The sequence below is a fragment of the Protopterus annectens genome, chromosome 6.part0 (genome assembly GCF_019279795.1).
Source record: "Protopterus annectens isolate FY-2018-M chromosome 6.part0, PAN1.0, whole genome shotgun sequence".
NCBI lineage: Eukaryota > Metazoa > Chordata > Ceratodontiformes > Protopteridae > Protopterus > Protopterus annectens.
In genome coordinates this window covers 469,552,461-469,571,032 of record NC_056737.1, presented here as the reverse complement: position 1 = coordinate 469,571,032, position 18,572 = coordinate 469,552,461, and the positions used below count along the sequence as shown (strand labels likewise).

Genomic DNA, 18,572 nt, shown 5'->3' with positions numbered 1-18,572 from the left:
CTATCCCTACAGACCATCAACATCGTACACTTACCTTACTCGCACTCTAACGTCTGTCACTACCGCATCCTTTCCCCATCTCGGTGTTCTCTGCGTCGGTGTTTTCATCCGTTGGTCTTCTGACTTGTCGATCTTCTGGCGTCGGTGATTTCGTTGTCGGTCTTCTCATCTGTCGACGTTCTCAGGTAGACCCATATATATACATATACACACACACACAAATTTCAGTATTGAAATACAGGATTGTGGATTTCTCTTTTCTCTCTGAACCTATTAATTTTTTCATTTACCCTCCTCTAGACAATTTTGTCTTGTTAAAAACTTTTAATGTTATACTTAGGTACAAAACACCTATAGCCTCATATGGCTCAAATGTAATGTATCTTAAGGATGAATCTTAAAGTAGTTCAGATTCTATCCTACTGCATAGTTTGAAACAGTTTACATATTTATACAAACTATTTTTACACTATTCAAGATTATCATACAGAAAAGGTATTCTAAAAATGGTAAATTATTTGTATTTACTCCTGTGGTAGGGGGACCGACTGATTTTTTTTTGGGAAAGATTACAGAACTATTTCAGCTGAACAGGCTAGGTCTCAAATGAGCAATACATGTCATAACTTATCTTTAACCCTAAATTAAACTGCTTTTTCAGGTCAAACCATGCTGTGTTTTCAGCCTTTATGGATATGGCCATTTCAAAAGGCTGTTTGCACTCCATTTTCAAGCAGAATACCAGAAATGAAAAGGACATTTCCTCATGCATCTCCAGATGTTTTATTCGGTCACTGTAGTGTGTTTTTATGATTTACTGCAGCTCTCAGATGACTATGAAACCCTAAATTTGTATTCTGCCTGGGATAATGTGACTTATTAACATATTTTCACTTGAGAAAATATTTTATAAACTATTAACAGGACCCAGCTATGAGAACAACTATGGCCTCCAGCTAAGCTAATTTGGATGTGAAGGACTAGAAAGATGCACACTTATTTAGAAACATGAATATTTATTAAGAATGTACTATTTTTAATGTTTTATTGATTATATATTTCTATATGGATATTAGCTGAATCGGTATTGTAAGACTTTATAAACATATGAATCATAAAAACGGAGATCAGTGATCTACCATGGTTAACAAATAACATAAAATAAAAGGATAGCTACTACATGGATAAAAAGATTATTGAGTTGCAATTAATGAAAATAATGGAATTTAAAAGAGATGTGCAACATTACCATGAATAAGCTTTTGTCTTGACCTTTGTTTAAGTATTTCTTCAGCATGACGCCTGCTTTAAAGAGTCATTTAATGCTGTAAACTGCAGTCCTTTTACATGCCTTTTTATTTATATTCACAGTTATTGTTTTCTTCCCAGTGTACAGCATCTCTGTCACATTGTTTTGCTCCCTGAATATTATTTTTGATGACTACATGCATTGCAATGCTTTGTATCAGCTATTTGTTTTGGCTTTCATTAAACTATTGCTTTCATACATAACTGGTGAAATAAACAAACGTACATCAAATTTGACAGCACAGACAAACCACCTGGTCCATTTAAACTGACTTTACTTCTTCTCTCAGCTTCTGTATGCTGACAATCCATCCATCTATCCTCAACCCCTTTTTCCCATTTTTGCACATGGGGTTGGTGTGTCACTTCAACAGTGACAATCATCTCAAGCCAAGGTTTACACTGCCAGGTGGCTAGCTCTGCCATGGTAGTTCACCCATACCACCCACTCGCACACACACTCTCGCCTACTGGCAATTCAGTGCGTCTGAGAATGATCTTCAGTATTTCTGTTCTCCATTGTTAAGAGTTCCACTGAATATGTCCCATACAGCTTTAAATTCACCCAAACTAGCCTTTGTTGGAAAGACTAATCAAGGCATACCAACCATCCTGTGTAAAGAAATGACTGGCATTGTGATATCTAATTATGTCTTTCCCCTTAGTTCTTCTCCTTCTCTGTCAGTGCGTCTGCCTTATTATACTTAACTGATCCCTTACTGCACAGTTAGGAGACATGGATCTCCTCTAGGATCTCATCTCTGCAAGATACATAGTAAGTGTGTTCTTATTCTCATGTGACCTTTGATACATCTCAGTGTCACATTTATTCACTTCCTGCTTTTGCTTATGATGCTTTTGCTTAAAAACCATATAATCATGAATACTACATGGTTATATACATATATAAAAAGGGAATATGTGCAATGATATAATGAAAGCAAATATATATAATTTAATATATACACTTAAGAGCTGTAAAAGTGTTATGAGTTTATTTTTACATTGTTTTATATTACAAGCATTCAAGTACATTAATATATATACAAACATTTTTTATGATTATATGGTTTTTAAGCAACTGGATTGGTGTAGTAGGAGGTTTTTGTTTTTAATTATTTTGGACTAATGAATTAATGCATTGATGAATTTGATTGATTGTAGTCAAAATGAAGTAACTACTTATAAGAATGTTTTAAAATGTTCCACTGACTCTGATGATGCCGTATGTATTATGGTGAAAGCGCTAAGTTCTGTGGATTTTGGTAATTAAAGCAGTATTTTTCTACAGTGTTTCCTGACTTTATTCTTTTTATGATGCACAAGTGGCCCCATATTTATAAAGGATTCCTGAACATCCATACATAGCTATGTAAACAACAGATTACACTACCCAAAATTACACACCAGCTCTGCATATCAACATAGTCTGCAAAAACACCAAAAAACTGGTCAGGGTGTCATTAAGTCCACAAACTGCAGTACATACTGGCCTTGGTGAAGAGGGAAGTTCCTGTTTTTAGTATGTGCAGAAAGGACTGCCTCTAAAGACTATCTCCACAACCTTCATACGAACCCAGAAGTATTGTCACAGCATAGGAGTGTCTAACATCCCTCACACAGTAGTCTCTGAGCTGTACAATAAATATTAAAATTTATAATCCTTGGTGTGCAACTTCACCCCATCAAATATCATAATTATATAGAACAATTTAATAAAAATATCCCTAGTGTTTAGGACAGTACCCAATGATTCTTGAGTGTCTTGTATCTAGGTTCTCTCCCAGCAACATTTAATTCTACAAAGAATATATTGTCAACATGTTTCCCCTGTGTCAAAGCATATCTCATTGAGCTGCTTAATTATTTATTGGAATCCAGCAGGAAAGACAGCAAAATCTCCGTTGTCTATACAGCAGCATTAACAAATATTGAAAACTCCCACAGGATCCGTTAAAATCCAGATGGGCTGAAGTGAAGACCCAGCAGGTGGTGCACACCTTTGTACATTGACAGATGTAACTGAGAAGTATACAGCCAATAACTGGAATTCTCTCAGTTTAACCATTTTACAAGTCCATGTAATGTCTTACTGTAATTACAGAATTAGCAAAATTGTAATTTATTTTATATAGCTTTTTTCTTTCTTTTTTAACAAATGCCAATTGGTTTGGTATACTGCAGGATTTCTAGAGTCATGTGACAGGCTTTGACCAATCAGTTCACTTCATTTTCAAACCACAGTGTGCAGCAATTTAATCCAGCCTACTAATGGTATCACCAATAAATGGAGATGGAATAAACATGGTTTGCATATTCTTCAAATATCAAAAGCTTTTGCAATACCTCATCATAACTGTTGTCAGAACACCAAACAAACATACTTTTCGTCCTGCTGACAAGAAGCATTGTATTTATATCTATACATTCCACAAGTCTTGGAAAAGTTAGCTTGATACATTATGTTGATGAAGCATTGTTTTACCTCTTCTTTCCTCAGGATGTTATAAAAAATACTGATTATTTGGCAGAAGATTTAAAGGCTATTCAGCAACGACTTTACCCTGATCAGTTAACCCAACATACCCTGAACAGAGGCCTTAGCTGTATATGTAGTTCTGCAATATATCTTTGTTATTCATTAAGTATTATGGCCATAAACTGGAGTTTGTGTCTACAGTTAGTATTCTTGGTGTAACCCCAAAGGTCACTTGAAACCCAGTGATCAAGTATATGCTGTGTTTAAGTCATCCTGCTTTCATTTGAGGAATGCTGCCAGAATTAGGCATATTCTACCCTGTGAGGATCTCACAAACAAATGGGAGTTGTGATGAGAGCTGCCATGGCCCAGAGCTATGTAACTGTAGTTATGATGAGCTGGGAAAAAACAGTATGTTTATAATTCTGATTTTTATAAGCATATACTTGTGTATAAGCATTTTATTGATGATATTTTTATTTTGTGGAAAGGTGACAGAACAGAACTTGTGAATTTTTAATGAATTTAAATAGTGTCACCAATTATTTAAAATGTACTTTTAATATTGAGAAGGGGAGTATTATTTTTTAGACTTAGCATATAAGTGCAATGATAAGCTAAAAATCTAAATATATAAAAACGAAATCTAAAACAATGCTTACTTGCATTTTGATAGCATGTGTCATTTGAATCTTACAAATAATGTAGTAAAGAATCCCTTTATTAGGGTGAGTAGATTAATGGAGGAATTACATTTTTTTAAAGAAGAGTATAATGCAGTGAGATATAAGTTTTATGACAGAGGGTACCCCAAAGTATTAGTGAACAATTTGTTGCAGTTAGTGGTGAAAAAAAGGAGTAAAGAATATAAACCAATAAGTGAAAATGTTAAAAGTATTAGCAAGGAAGAGTTGAAGAAAGATTTTTCGATGGCCTGTTTTCTAACAAATTCAGAGGATGAAAGAAGGATTAAGGATCTTCTTAAAAGCAAATGGAGATTTCTCATGAATTTTCCAGAAGTGATGAAAATAATAGGGGAAAATCCATTTTTGTCACTAAGAAAGGTAAAATTTTAAAAGATCATTTTCAAAAAAGACTACTATATGGTAGTAATGATACAGTTTCTTCAAGATGAATGTTTAAATGTTATGCTTGCAAGTTTTGCAAGTATATTAAAGAAGGAGCTAGTATTTTTACAAAGCAGGAATTCTGAGATTAAATTGGGTATGACGTTTTCCTGTAAGTCAAGATGTGTGGTCTACATTGTTCTGTGTGCAAAATGTCAAGATTTTTATACAGGAAAGACAGCAAGGGAATTTCATATGAGAATATATGAACATTTGTTTGCATGTTATCGAAAAACTATGTAAGTAATACTTTGGCAAAGCGTGTATTTCAAGCTCACATGAATGAAGTGAATAACATTGATTTTATTTTTTTCAGTTGTACATCAAGTGGATAATATTGATTTGAAGCGGAAGATGACTAAGATTGGAAGGAATACTGCTGGCAGGTTAAATCGAATGCCTGTAATTTCCCAGGAATAAATGACAGAGAAAATGTTAAAGTGGTTTTGAAAAGGAAGGGGTTAAATCATTGGGTTGCTGAATATGTGATCATGGGAAAGTTTATTAAAATGGACTATTATTTGTAATGTATTTATCTGATGAAATTCTATGTTAGAATGAAAGCGGTTACCATTTTTTAATTAAAGTATTTTCGCTAGATTTTATTGGTTGTCTTCGGCTGTTTCTTTAGCAGAAGATTTAAAGGCTATTCAGCAATGACTTTGCCCTGATCAGTTAACCCAACATACCTAGAACAGAGGCCTTAGCTGTATATGTAGTTCTGTAATACATCTCCATTATTCATTAAGTATTATGGCCATAAACTGGAGTTTGTGTCTACAGTCAGTATTCTTGGTGTTAACCCCAAAGGTCACTTGAAACTCAATGATCACATATATGCTGTGTTTAAGTCATCCTGTTTCCATTTGAGGAATGCTGCCAGAATTAGGCATCTTCTACCCTGTGAAGATTTCCCTGCAGTAAGTCAGGACAGACAGCTGTCTGTCCATCCTGATGGTGTTACCACTAGTTATCTCTACAGTGCAGCTGCTTCTTTTTGTATTAGTCTTATCAGGTATGAAAGGAGGAAATGCTCTCTGGATAACTAGATATGCTGATGATTATACAAATGATGACACAATTACTTCAATAAAAGATGCAGAACTTCTCCGAGATATCTTCCAAATATGATTAGATGGGGCAATATTAATGACTTTAACATTAACATCAAGAAATGTAGTTTTGGGAAACTTGGCAAAACGGATATAAGTTATGAGCATAGAATAAATGCTTAAACCATAAAAATAGTACAGACAAAAATGTAAGCTTCAACCATTACCTCCCTAACAAACTCAGAAAAGCATATTTTGCTGCCAATGTAATTGTAAACAGCATGTACAGTTACTCCATGAATCACTGTACCACTTTACACGTCACTGATTCAACTCATTACTGAATACAACATTTTGCAGCATTTAAACATGCCACCTGATCAACTTCAAATGGCACAATGATTCATTACTAGGAAATCAAATCACAGGCTTGCAAATCTTGAATGATATAGAAAGGCTTCAGGGAGTTCCATTAAATTCTATTTCCTATATGTCAATTAGAGCTATCTAACAATAAAATCATACTCCCTGACTGGTCTATAAGGTAATACTTGGAATGTACTACTCACAAAGCCAAAATCAGATTTAGTAACAATACTAAAAGGTAAGTATCAATAACAAAAAAAAAAAAAACAGATATATTATACAACACCTTCCAAGATTATAAAAATAAATTTCCCGTTACTATCAGAACATGTCATCACCGGGGCCTTTTTCTAAACTATTCTCAGTATATAGATGAGAATAAGAAAAAAAACATTGTGGGGTTATAGAAATCAAGCTTCTTGAAGGCCAGTAGTTTGTGACTTTGATAGCCGATGGCTATGCCAGAGATATGACAAATCAGATCTGACTATAATCTGACCTTCTTCCACTGTTTTTTGTATGAAACATTATCACATAAGAAAGATTGCATCAGACCTTTGTTTCTGTTCTTGTTTTATGAAAATCATTTTAGACGTTTCTATTTATTCTGTGTAGTATCTGCCTAACTAAAATGTGTTTTCATGAATCACTGCTAACATTAAGCAGCACATAGAAAACTGCATAAAAACTTATCCTATTATGTATCTCAGCCCAGGAATTTTGGATCTTCAGTGGTAGGGAATGGAATAGGAACTTCCCTCGGTGATAATGAGGTATGGCATCACCTTACAGCTGTCACTTTGCTGTGAAACAGCATTTCACTAGGACATGGCACACTGCTGCAGAACTCAGATACCAGACATGACCTTGCATTTAACCATACTGTTTTCCACAGATTCACTGTAACTGCTTGAATGTCAGACACCTGAAGGTGCACACCAGACCTGGGAAGCTTGTTACTACAGACTGCTGCTGTACACTAAGTGACAATAAGCTGACAAATAGACAAATGTAATTTTGTGGTCTTTGCTTCAGTAGTACAGCAAATTATGAAGATGTTTAATGTCATATAGTCCAGAGTCACTGTCTGTGGACTGTACATCTAAAAACACATGATTTGTTGAGTGAATACAACTCCATCCTCAGTGTTAATATAATTTAAATGGGCAAAAGAATTTTAATTTAATTTGCTTTACATTATGTGTGATCTATATTTTGATGTTAGGTGCAGTGATTCATACAATGCAATCTCATTATTATTATAAATTACTCATGCCAGTTGGACAGATCAAAAAGCACACCCATTGTAAACTGAGCATTGCTCACATAAAAAAATATACTCTATTAAAACTACCATGCAGTTCACAAAAAATACAGAAAATAATAATGACAACGGCATTAGATGACTAAACAATAGTCCAGTCATACACACACACTAATATCTGCATAAACAGATAAAATAAATAAATAAATCAGCCAGTCAATAAATAAATAAATAAATAAATGATATCAAAATAGAAAAAATGGGTAGTGGAGATGTAACACCTGATCAAGATTGATTTCAACAAAATGAAACATGACAATACAAATCCTGACAGCTTCATATCAAAGCATGTATCTCAGCAGTACATAGGGCATAACTGTATCCTAGTATCCCCCGGGATGCACAGTAGCAAGACCAGCCCAAACTCCGCCTACCACCCAACACCCGGTGATGGGTATGAATATTACAGAATATTCATGGTGAAGTCATTATGAATATTCACCTTGTATTTGTTACATTAGCTCAGGAAAATAAATATTGACCTAAATAGTTGAAGTCAAGATTGCTTTTTAAACAACCCCCCCCCCATAAAACGGATAGAATAACTTCACTTTATTACGAGATAAGACTGGGCGCTTTCGCCAATGTTTGTGTGTGTGTGTGTGTGTGTGTGTGTGTGTGTGTTTGTGTGTACACACGCTCACACACACACACACACACACACACACACACACACACACACACACAAAACACAAAAACACACATACACACACACAAAAAAAAAACACACACACACATACACACACACACACACACACACAGTCCAGGATCCAAGTATTGATAATTTATATCTGCACTGCAAGGGCTTGCACACGTTAGTTCATGATGGAAGTAACAGCTGGACCCCACATATTCAGTATAGCTTTTTTTTTTTTTTTCGGGAGACAGGATGAGTGCCACAGCATATTGTGTACTTGTTAACAGCACTGATGTAATTTCATTAACATACTGCCAGCTAAGTTAAAACTGTCATTGACAGACAGTCTTATAGACTTCTTTTTTTTTGGTATGTCAGTTCTTATATGAATATGACAGACTACTGCCTTGCTTAGCAAGGCTCCACACAGAGATGTTCAGCAAGAAGAATCTGGACGTCTTTTAAACTGTCATTTTTCTAGTTAATATTTTGCTTTTACAGCACACGTGCTTATTAATTTATGGCAGCTGGAATGAAACTCAAGAACCCTATTATCCTATAATGAATGCTTTTGGCTATGTATATTTAATACAAACTATACTGTACAAACTTAGGAATAAACATTCACAGACATGTTTACCTCTGTAGTTATTTTCATTAAGTGCAATGGCTGATTTCAGTTTTGATTCTATACTACTGACTTCCTCTTGCTTGCAGCTACCGTAGCACTCCTGTGTGATGAATTTCAATGGAATTTTACTACTCTCAAACCAGCAATGCAGCGTGTGTGAAACAAGACCAGTCCAAGCATGCATTTAGAAGTAGAACAACAATCCAATGCAAATCCTCAAAAGCCTCGAGAAAGCCATAAAGCCACTCTGTGATGAAGAGTAAGCCTGAAATACCAGGTGTATGATATTTTTGGCTTGGACATTTATGTGGTATGTCAGCAAAGTTTTTTTTTTTTAGTTGTTCATAAAGTATGTCAGTCAGTTTCTTATTTTTGAGCCATCCAGAATACAATGTACAGAAAATGATTCATATGTACAGGTGCAAATTATGAGAAGTTTTTTTTTTGTTTTTAGAAAATTGAGGTGCCTGATGGGCATGTTGTAATAACCAAAGGACAAATGATTAGACAATTAATCAAAACTGTTATAACAATGCCCAAGCCATTACAGACACTAAACAGCTCAGATTCCCATTGTATGCTCAAGGACTGTAATTGCAAGCCTTGTATATGTGAGAATTTAATTGTGATTACAGGGAACATATATTAAGTCCAAACCTGCTGTAGCTGAGACATTGTTTCTTCTCTGAGGTGCAGCACTCTTGATGTTAGTACTATTAAGTAATGAGGGTATAAGAAGTGTAGGGCAGCATACACCCTGCAACAAACTTTTCCACCCTGCAACAAACTTTTCCAAATATGTAACAATGGGTTTTGTACTTTGCTGTTATTTTAAAAAGACTGCATTTAATTTTTGAAGTTTATAGAGGCTTACAGTACACTGAGTTTCAGACTTCCAGTAAGTTGCCAAAAAACTCTCATAAACACAAGAACATATGTAATGGCATCCATGGTGGATTTTAATGTCATTGTTAACAGCATGGCAGTTAATACACTTCTAGCTGATGCCACAAAGATCAGAAGGCTTTTGATTCTGTTCCACACCAGGTGTTTGGATTGATGGTCCAGTAATGATATCTTGTAAAACAATGGTGGGGAGAATGCACTACTGAGAGCCTTCCACTGGATGAGGCATTACTTAATGCATTTATTCAATTGCCACACAAGTTCCTTTAACTCAGTGAATGCACAGATAATCAGTATAACCCAATAAAAATCAAAACAACACTCCAAGCAAGTGTGAATTATTTAAATATGTCCACAACTGGTAGAAAACAAGCAAATCAATTTCACTCACAGCTTTAGTTTTATCACATGGAGTGAGTTCTGACTGAAACTGATGTGCTTGTTTTCTGTTATTTGTGAACCAAAAGGAATCATTTACACTTGCTTGGAGTGACGGTGTGCTGTTTGCTGCATTAAATCAAGGCCTCTTCTGCCTGAGTTTGATATCCCTAGCAACAATACAGTGCCTTTGATGTAATCTCCATAACTCCTGAAGTTAGTATAAATTCAATCTATGATCGTTTCCGTATCTCTCAACTGGCCAGAATTTCATATGGGTAGATTTTTGCCTCATGATCTTGGTTTGCTTCGCTTAAAATTTGTGGTTTTCTGTTGCATCATTGGGATTCACGTTACTACATAATAACAAGACATTTGAATTTCAGACTTCCTATCCTTCAAAAAAATGTATACTAATGCAAAATCTATTATTCTGGTAACTTTCTAAGATTATAAAAGCAGTATTTAAAAACTCCTCCTTGAAAAAGTGACCAAGTCTAATGAAATCAATCCATTTAACAAAGTTATATGCTCAATAAATAAATCATACAATCCTCATAATGTGACTTTTGTGCCTCCAAAGATATAGGATTTGTATAAAATTACTTTTTATTTATAATATGGGAAAACCAAAGAAAAAATGCTAGACTGTTGCCAACAGAAGTACTGTCAAAATCTCCACAAGTTGGCAGCAGTGTGAATATTAGAAAATGACTACCGTTGCATGAGTCAGCATTAGAACTTGCAGATGAGAACAAACTGATTATAATCTAGTCAGCCTAATGATGCGTGTGGTAATATGCATTGTATGACTTTATGCAAATTCAGAGAATGAGATATTATATAAACCTGAAATGCCTCCTTATCAAGGTTTATGACATGTATTCTACCTTAAAAAAACAAGCAAATTGAAGTTTTATGCAAACCATAATATCACTAATGTTGCTCTGTAACTGCTGACAGATTTCCCTGTAGCAGTTACCTGAAATACATTTTTAAAAGCAGTGTTTTTTGTTGCTGTAGAATAGTAGTTTGTCTGTTTGCTTCTTTGCTGATTTGTCAGCAGCGAGTCTGAATGTTGCATTGTTACTGATGGCTGTAACTGATGTCCAGATAAGAATGCTCAATAGTCAACAGTGTTAGCAATACCTGCTTGTCTCGCTCTCCTACAAACATCTGGTTATTAAGACAAATTTGTAAGCTGGTTTCCCATGCAGAAAAGTATAAGCCAGCAGTGAAAGACATCTAGAAAATATGTATGGGGTGTGGTGCGTAATCATTATTTCATGTGCATGTCTGTGGTGTAGGATGCTGCATAAACTAAAAGACTTAAACTCGGGGTGGCTTAGCATACCATACAGAGGAAGAGAGAGACAGAGAGAGAGTGTGTTAAATTTTATATTTTATTAGGGCGCCGTCTCATTCATTTTTGTGTATCAGCTGATGCTGCAGTTTTTCAATGTATTTATTCCATGGTGGCTTTGCTGCCTGCGAAAAAAACGTACTCCTAATTTCTTTATGGCTATGAGGAAAGGTTAGGTATTAGTTTTGCATTTCAGTAGGTGGCAGCAACATCTTTCCCTCTTGAAGGAGCATGACTGAGTTAATTTGTGATGTAGTTGGTTATGAATTTCAGAAGTGAAATGTTTTACCTCATATTTTATTATGTTTTCATTACTCTCAGATGTTATATCACAGTGCTGAGGTCTATGGAAAGTGGGTGATGAGTAACTTCTTTCTAAACCTGTATTTGGATGATAACAAGTTATTTTGTAGCTGTTAAAAGAACGGTATCATTTTCTTAGAATGTGTTTCTTTTGCATCGTGTGTGATGAGATACTGAATGGAATATCACTTTGGTACATTGCTTATGATCATTAAATTTTATTTCAAGCTAGGGGTAATTTTATGTACCTTCTATGCATCTCTGGCATAGTCAATTGCTATAACAGGTGATATATGGCATCAATATGAATCTGCCCCTGAAATCATAGACACTCAGGTTAAAACAGCCCTCTCCAAAGCCAAAAACACAGCATCAATGGGACTGGACAGTGTCCTAAGCTGGATCCTACATGAGCTCAATGACGAACTAACCCCTCACCTAAACACACTGTTCAAATTTAGCCTCTCCACAGGCTACGTGCCCACAGAGTGGAGCACAGCAACGGTTATTCTGCTCCACAAAGGTGGAGCCACAACAGACCCCGGGAACTATCGCCCTATAAGCCTGACAAGCTTGTTCTGCAAGACTATAGAGCACATCATCATGGATCTCATTAACAGAGACATTGGAAACCTCCAAACACTGGACCCTACCCAGTTCGGCTTTGTTAAGGGCAGATCATGCCTCCTAAACCTGGTGGACTTCTTTGAGACAGTTACCAAGGCTATAGACGAGGGAAAGGTGGTCCACACAGCCTACCTAGACCTCGCAAAGGTCTTCAACACCATTCCCCATTCTGGTATTATAGACAAGCTCACCAGCCTGAACATAAACCCCTACATCATGAGATGGGTTGCCAACTGACTCACGGACAGAACCCACATGGTAAGAGCTGCGAGAGCTAGGTCTGACTCTAAACTGGTTACAAGTGGCGTTCCCCAGGGCTCAGTCCTAGGACCCCTCCTGTTTGGCATATACTTCTCAGAGGTACAGGCAAGTACAGGAGGACTATGGCTGACCAAGTTTGCAGACAACTGCAAACTAAGAGCTATAATTGACTCTCTGGCTGACACAGACATCCTCCTAAAGGGTCTCACTGAGACAGATGTCTGGTGTCAAAACCATGGCCTCAAGCTAAATGCCAACAAGTGCATAGTCATCCCCTTTGGAAAAAACAAAGTACCCACAAACTACCACATAGGTGGTGGCCCCCTAAATACGTAAAATGTAATAAGGGATCTGGGGACCCAAGTAGATAGTAATCTCTCCTTTGATAATCACATTGCCAAAGTGGTTAGAAAATCCTTCTATGTGGCCCACCTAATCACAAAAGGGTTTGCATCCAGATCAAAAGAGGTCATTGTGCCCCTCTACGCATCACTCATCAGACCCATCATAGAGTACAATGCCCCATTTGGGATGTACCTTACAAGACACCTGAAACAGCTGGAAAGACCACAGAAGTACCTCACCAAGAGGATCCCTGACCTCAAACAGATTCCCTATGCAACTTGACTGAAGAAACCCCTGTTGTACTCAGTTGCATACCACCTACTCAGAGGTGATCTCTGCCTGACATACAAGGCCATGTCCAACCCAGAACTGATGAACATGCTCCACCTAAAGAAAACCATATCCCCTCAAGCCACATGCTCTAGGGATCTAAACCTCTCCACAACAATAAATAAGATATGCTGGAGGGATATATTCCTGTCCCAGAGACTTCCCATGCTCTGGAACAAGATTCCAATCTACATTACGCAGAGCTCCTCTCTAACACTCTTCAAGAGAAACCTTGACGAGTGGATGGGAAACAGAAAGTTTACCCCGGGGATCACTTCAGTGGCTCTGCTGGACAGAGGCACAGGGAACTAATCTGAGGGGACGGTGAAAGCCAACACATTCCGGCTAGGCTTATAAATGCCTCTGGGCAAATAGCCTAGTACCTACCTATGAACCTATTACAACAGTGAATTTCATCCAGTGGTACTAATACAACAGTACAAATCACTTGTTTTGTGGAACTGTGCTTTTAGCTGCAGCTAGAAACATCTTAGTTTTACATTTGATTTGCTACTGAACAACAGTTGCAATGTAAATTAACATTTTAAGTAATGGTACTGCTTTTTTAACAGTATTCTTCCATTTTTCTGCTAGCCAATGTAATGTGTTTTATTACCAGAAAGTCACTCTTAGAGTGTTTCATGCATACCAGCCTGTACAAGAATCTAAACAGAAACATGAGTTAATGACATTTGTTTTACCTAGAACGTTACAATATAATTCATGAACAGAATTTTCAGAAGTCAAGATGTAATACATTTTTGTCATGGCAAAGACTTCCACATTGATCCATTAATGATACAGCATGTTGTGAAACGAGATGTTATATAAAATACAGAATGCCTGAACACAACAAACAGGGTGTTGTTAACTCCATGAATGCAGGATCTGAGGAGAGGAGTACATTCATACACTTACTGGCTTTCAAACACTTTACCCTCTGCCTAACGGGGAAGCTGTGCTGGTTGATACCAGTGAAATAACTGCTCATTCTGTCAGAATATGGAAAAGATTAATTTCAGGGAGCGCAAATGTCAGACTTGGCTGGTGGTTACAAAGGAAGGAGCTAAAAAGAATAAACCACCTTAAAACTCAGAATGTTGAGCCAACAAAATTAGAAGTGAGGAATAAAGGCTGATATAAGACAGGTGGGCATAGGTGGATACATGGATAAATTCTGACTATGAGCCAGGTGACCCGAGATCCATTAGAGACTCAAGCATCTGTTTAGACTGGTATTGGTGAGGTAGCAGAGATGATGATAAGCCTGCTCACTTTTTGGAAGAAAGATGTGGAGTGTCTATCTAGGGGCACATTAGGGTAATGATTTGCCTAGTGCAGACCAGAAAAACTTACATGAGTTTCTTGCCTGGTAGGAAGACAGTGACATTCTGTATGTTTTTACACAGTCTGCAGAAGTAGGTGACAGCCCTTCTATGATGCACATTCTCTTTGACAGCACCATACTGGGCATGTGGAGGGCAGCTAACTTATAGCAAAAACTTTGTTTCACGGCATATGATTGCACAACCTCCATCACCCAACCCTCATGTAAGTTTGATTGACTAGACTGAAGGGCCATGGCCTTGAAGAGACTAACTGGGTCTGTGGGATAGTCCAGGGATTAGGTTTAGGGGGAGGCTTGATGTTCAAGTTGCAATGGCTCCATCCAAATAAAATTAAAAAAAAAAGAAAAAAAAGAAAGAAATAATAAGAACTTTAGTGCAGACTAATCAATCTTTGGACTAGGCTATCAAAACTCTTACTCCATGAGTCCACAGTTAGAAATAAGCTACTGTTATAATGGGCTTAATGGAATGAGGCATCTAGAAAAGATTTAATTAGAATTCTAGATAGTGTTCAGCGGACTTAGCACAATTTAAGAACTATGATTCAAGCTACTATGTATGCACTATTTATTATTTATTTATTCATTTATCTTTTGATGACTGGGTTAGTCCCACTAGGCTAATGGCCTGTTTTCTGAGGAGAGCCAAGGTGGTATTTATACCACAATGAGAAATTAGTCAGGGACATCAGGAAACTTCCCCTACTCTTTTCGATGGGTGCTTTAAGATCCACCTGAGCTACCACCAGCTCAAGCAAATTGGGCCTTGGTTTAACATCTTATCTGAAGGATAAAAGGATGTTCTCTTTCATAAAGTAGGTAGCATTAGGCACAGAAGGCTAGTGCCGAATAGCAGGTAAAGTTCGAAACTTGAAAGTTTACTGGCCATCCAACGCCATGTCTGGTGCCTGATTTGTAATAATTACCTACATCATATCTTAAGATTTTATCCATTACTATATGTAGAGGGCATGAAGTCACTTGATAAGCCTTCCTGTTTTTTCATAACCAAACCCAGTATAATCTGGAGCACTGTCTACCTGACAACTAGCTGAGGTATATGACACCAGCAAAGATAAAGTATATATAACTGCGGTGGTGGTGCTGCGGTAGCGTTGTCGCCTCACAGTAAGACGTTGTTCTGTTTGATTCTCAGCTAGAGCGTCTTCTGTGTGGAGACATACATGAATGGGCGTACCTTCATTGAAGGTTGTGTGTCAGGGCTGGCAACTCGGCATGTAAAAATATAGTGCCAATCATTAGCGGACCGGAGTTCTGCTGTGGCAACCCCTAACCGGGAAAAGCCGAAAGACAAAGACAAAGATAAAGTATATATACAAAACCCATTTTATTATAAGTGCCACAAAAAAGTACCTACAAAGCAAGCACACAACATCTGATACCTTTCATGTTGGAGACTTTGACCCTATACCCCCTTACTTCAATACAAACAACATCAGGGGTAAGGGACAAGTTTCAGCAAGAGAAAGAGTACAATTTTGGTTACATCCAGCATAACTCCCACCCCTGCTAGGTATCACTGCTGTAATATAAACTAGTGTGTATCACTTTTACTACTGTGTAGATAAACTAAATGATAACCATGTAGCTTGACCCATGTCCCACAATTCTACATGACTAGGCAGCAGCCAGCAAGTAGAGCTCTGAATGAGAGACAAGTCATTTCTAAAGTTAGTCAGGGCAAAGTGCTGGATAAGGACAATGCTACTGCTAGGACTGGAACATCATATACATGCAGTATGAAAATAAATTTTTACAGTAACCCACGGCCTTTTAATTAACATGTGCATATGGAAATTACTGTGTTTTCAAAACAAAAGGTATACAATGTTAATTACAGCGGTTTCCACATATCTCAAGCTCACACAAAATATGCAGTGTCAGAATATTATTTCATAAATATGCAAAACTAAATATCACGACACTAAAGGACAGCAAATATTGTAGCTTGCTACTTTAACAAGGAGGGAGCAGGGTAGGGTGATGTGGTGGTGGTGGTGGGTGCACTAGTGCTCACAGACTTCCAACCAGCACCTATTAAAAAGTGTCAATTCAGTGAGGTTTGACTAAGTGACTTTGATACTTTTTTCTGCATAATCAGCCCTGTAAATATCATTAATTATTTTTAGGTGCCTAATTTACACATATAACAAAGAAATTGTAAATACAGAAAGGTGCTGGTTCTAGTACCCATCTTAGGAGCTACAAAGGCACTAATATGGATATACACATTCCCAATCCTACCACTGCAACAATAGTCGTAGCATTAAAAAAATAAGAGGCTGTAAACAGATTTTATATGAAATTAATATTGATCCCTTACCTGTTTAATTGTAGAGGAGTCTTTTCTTCTTCTATAGACCTGTCACCTTTAAGGTATTTGCCCTCATGTGAAAGCTCTCCTTTTAAGTCAGTCATCAAATTATAATCCCATGTGTGATTCTTTTGTTTGTAATTGGACTTCTCTAGTCCACAGTCTACCTCTAAGTCAATTTGTTTATTTGTATTTTTAAGCTGATATGTTGGTATAAGGTTTTGCTTTTGAAAGTCGGTCAGATTATTCATAGTTTCAGAGTCCTGCTCTTCTAGGGCCTGCTGGTGATGGATATGTCGCAGGACAGTGGCAATCATACAAAGCAATATTAGCAAAGCCATAAGCCCAACTGCCAAAAACACTGCCACCCAAGGAAACTCCCCACCGGGAATTTTTGGTTGTACTGTTGATGGTGCAAATGGAACAGAGGAGCTCTCACAATTTTTACCATCAAATCCAACAGGACAGCTACACATGTAATCTTTCCCATACATATCTTCAAAGCAGGTCCCTCCATTCTGACAAGGCCAGAAGGCACATCCACTTATTCTGCGCTCACAGTTACGTCCTGTAAAACCACGTGAACAAATGCACCTGTAGTCATTAATTCCATCAATGCAACTGCCACCATTGATACACCGCTTGATTTCACAGTTGTTAATGTTCGTCTTGCAATCGGCACCAGTGAAGCCAGGCGGACAACGGCAATGTTCTTTCTGACTATCATCAATACAGTCATCTGCTGAAAATAACATAAAAAAGTTGGCTTTTTCTCTTATGATTTTTTCCCTTGATACTTTTTCCTGCTAAGTAACAGTAAGTTATAATTCTCTGTTATAAACAATATACAGTCAAAAAGCAAGTGATAACCATATGTATAAATAAAGAATTAACTTTAAATATGTTTCTTCTTGTTTGCTTAATAGAGCAGGATCCCCATTCAGCTTACTAGCACGCATGCATGCTACATACCCTACCAAGGTGTCCACACAGTTTCTACTGGTTTCACACCTTTCAGTAATACATCTCCCAATGCTTTCAAATGATTCATCTCAGGATTGCAAGCAATTTAATTTTCTTTGGATTTTATAGGCTACAGATGCCAGACTTCCTGTGATGAAAGACAACAGAATGTGGATGCATCCTATACTTTTCACTGAATGATATGCCATTGTATTAAACAGCACAAACGTTAACATACCTCACTGCACAATTGTACTGGCATCATTTACTTTCAAAAGTGATTTGCAGAGTAAGAAAAGCATTTAGTACCAGTACAGAAACAACATCAACAAACATAGATCAGTATAGAGTAGTGTAGTCAATAACATTCTAGCAGATCGATGCTAGCTCTGAAGGTTTGTAAGTTTAAAATTAACATAAACATTAATAGTCAATATCTAATACATGTTCAGTACTGTGATGTAGCTTTCTGGGAAAAAGTTGCTTTTT

The 18,572-nt window shown here is 36.9% G+C and overlaps 1 protein-coding gene across 3 annotated transcripts in view; it reads right to left on the bottom strand.

Moving 5' to 3' along the window:
* DLL4 (delta like canonical Notch ligand 4) overlaps positions 1-18,572 on the bottom strand; it is a 169,629-nt gene that overhangs the window by 74,342 nt on the left and 76,715 nt on the right. For 2 of the 3 annotated variants that reach the window (XM_044074199.1, XM_044074201.1), the window contains exon 9: positions 17,130-17,862. In XM_044074199.1, coding sequence (XP_043930134.1) covers positions 17,130-17,862 — 733 coding nt within the window. The remainder of the gene's footprint in view (positions 1-17,129; positions 17,863-18,572) is intronic. The other variant, XM_044074202.1, reaches the window with a different exon arrangement.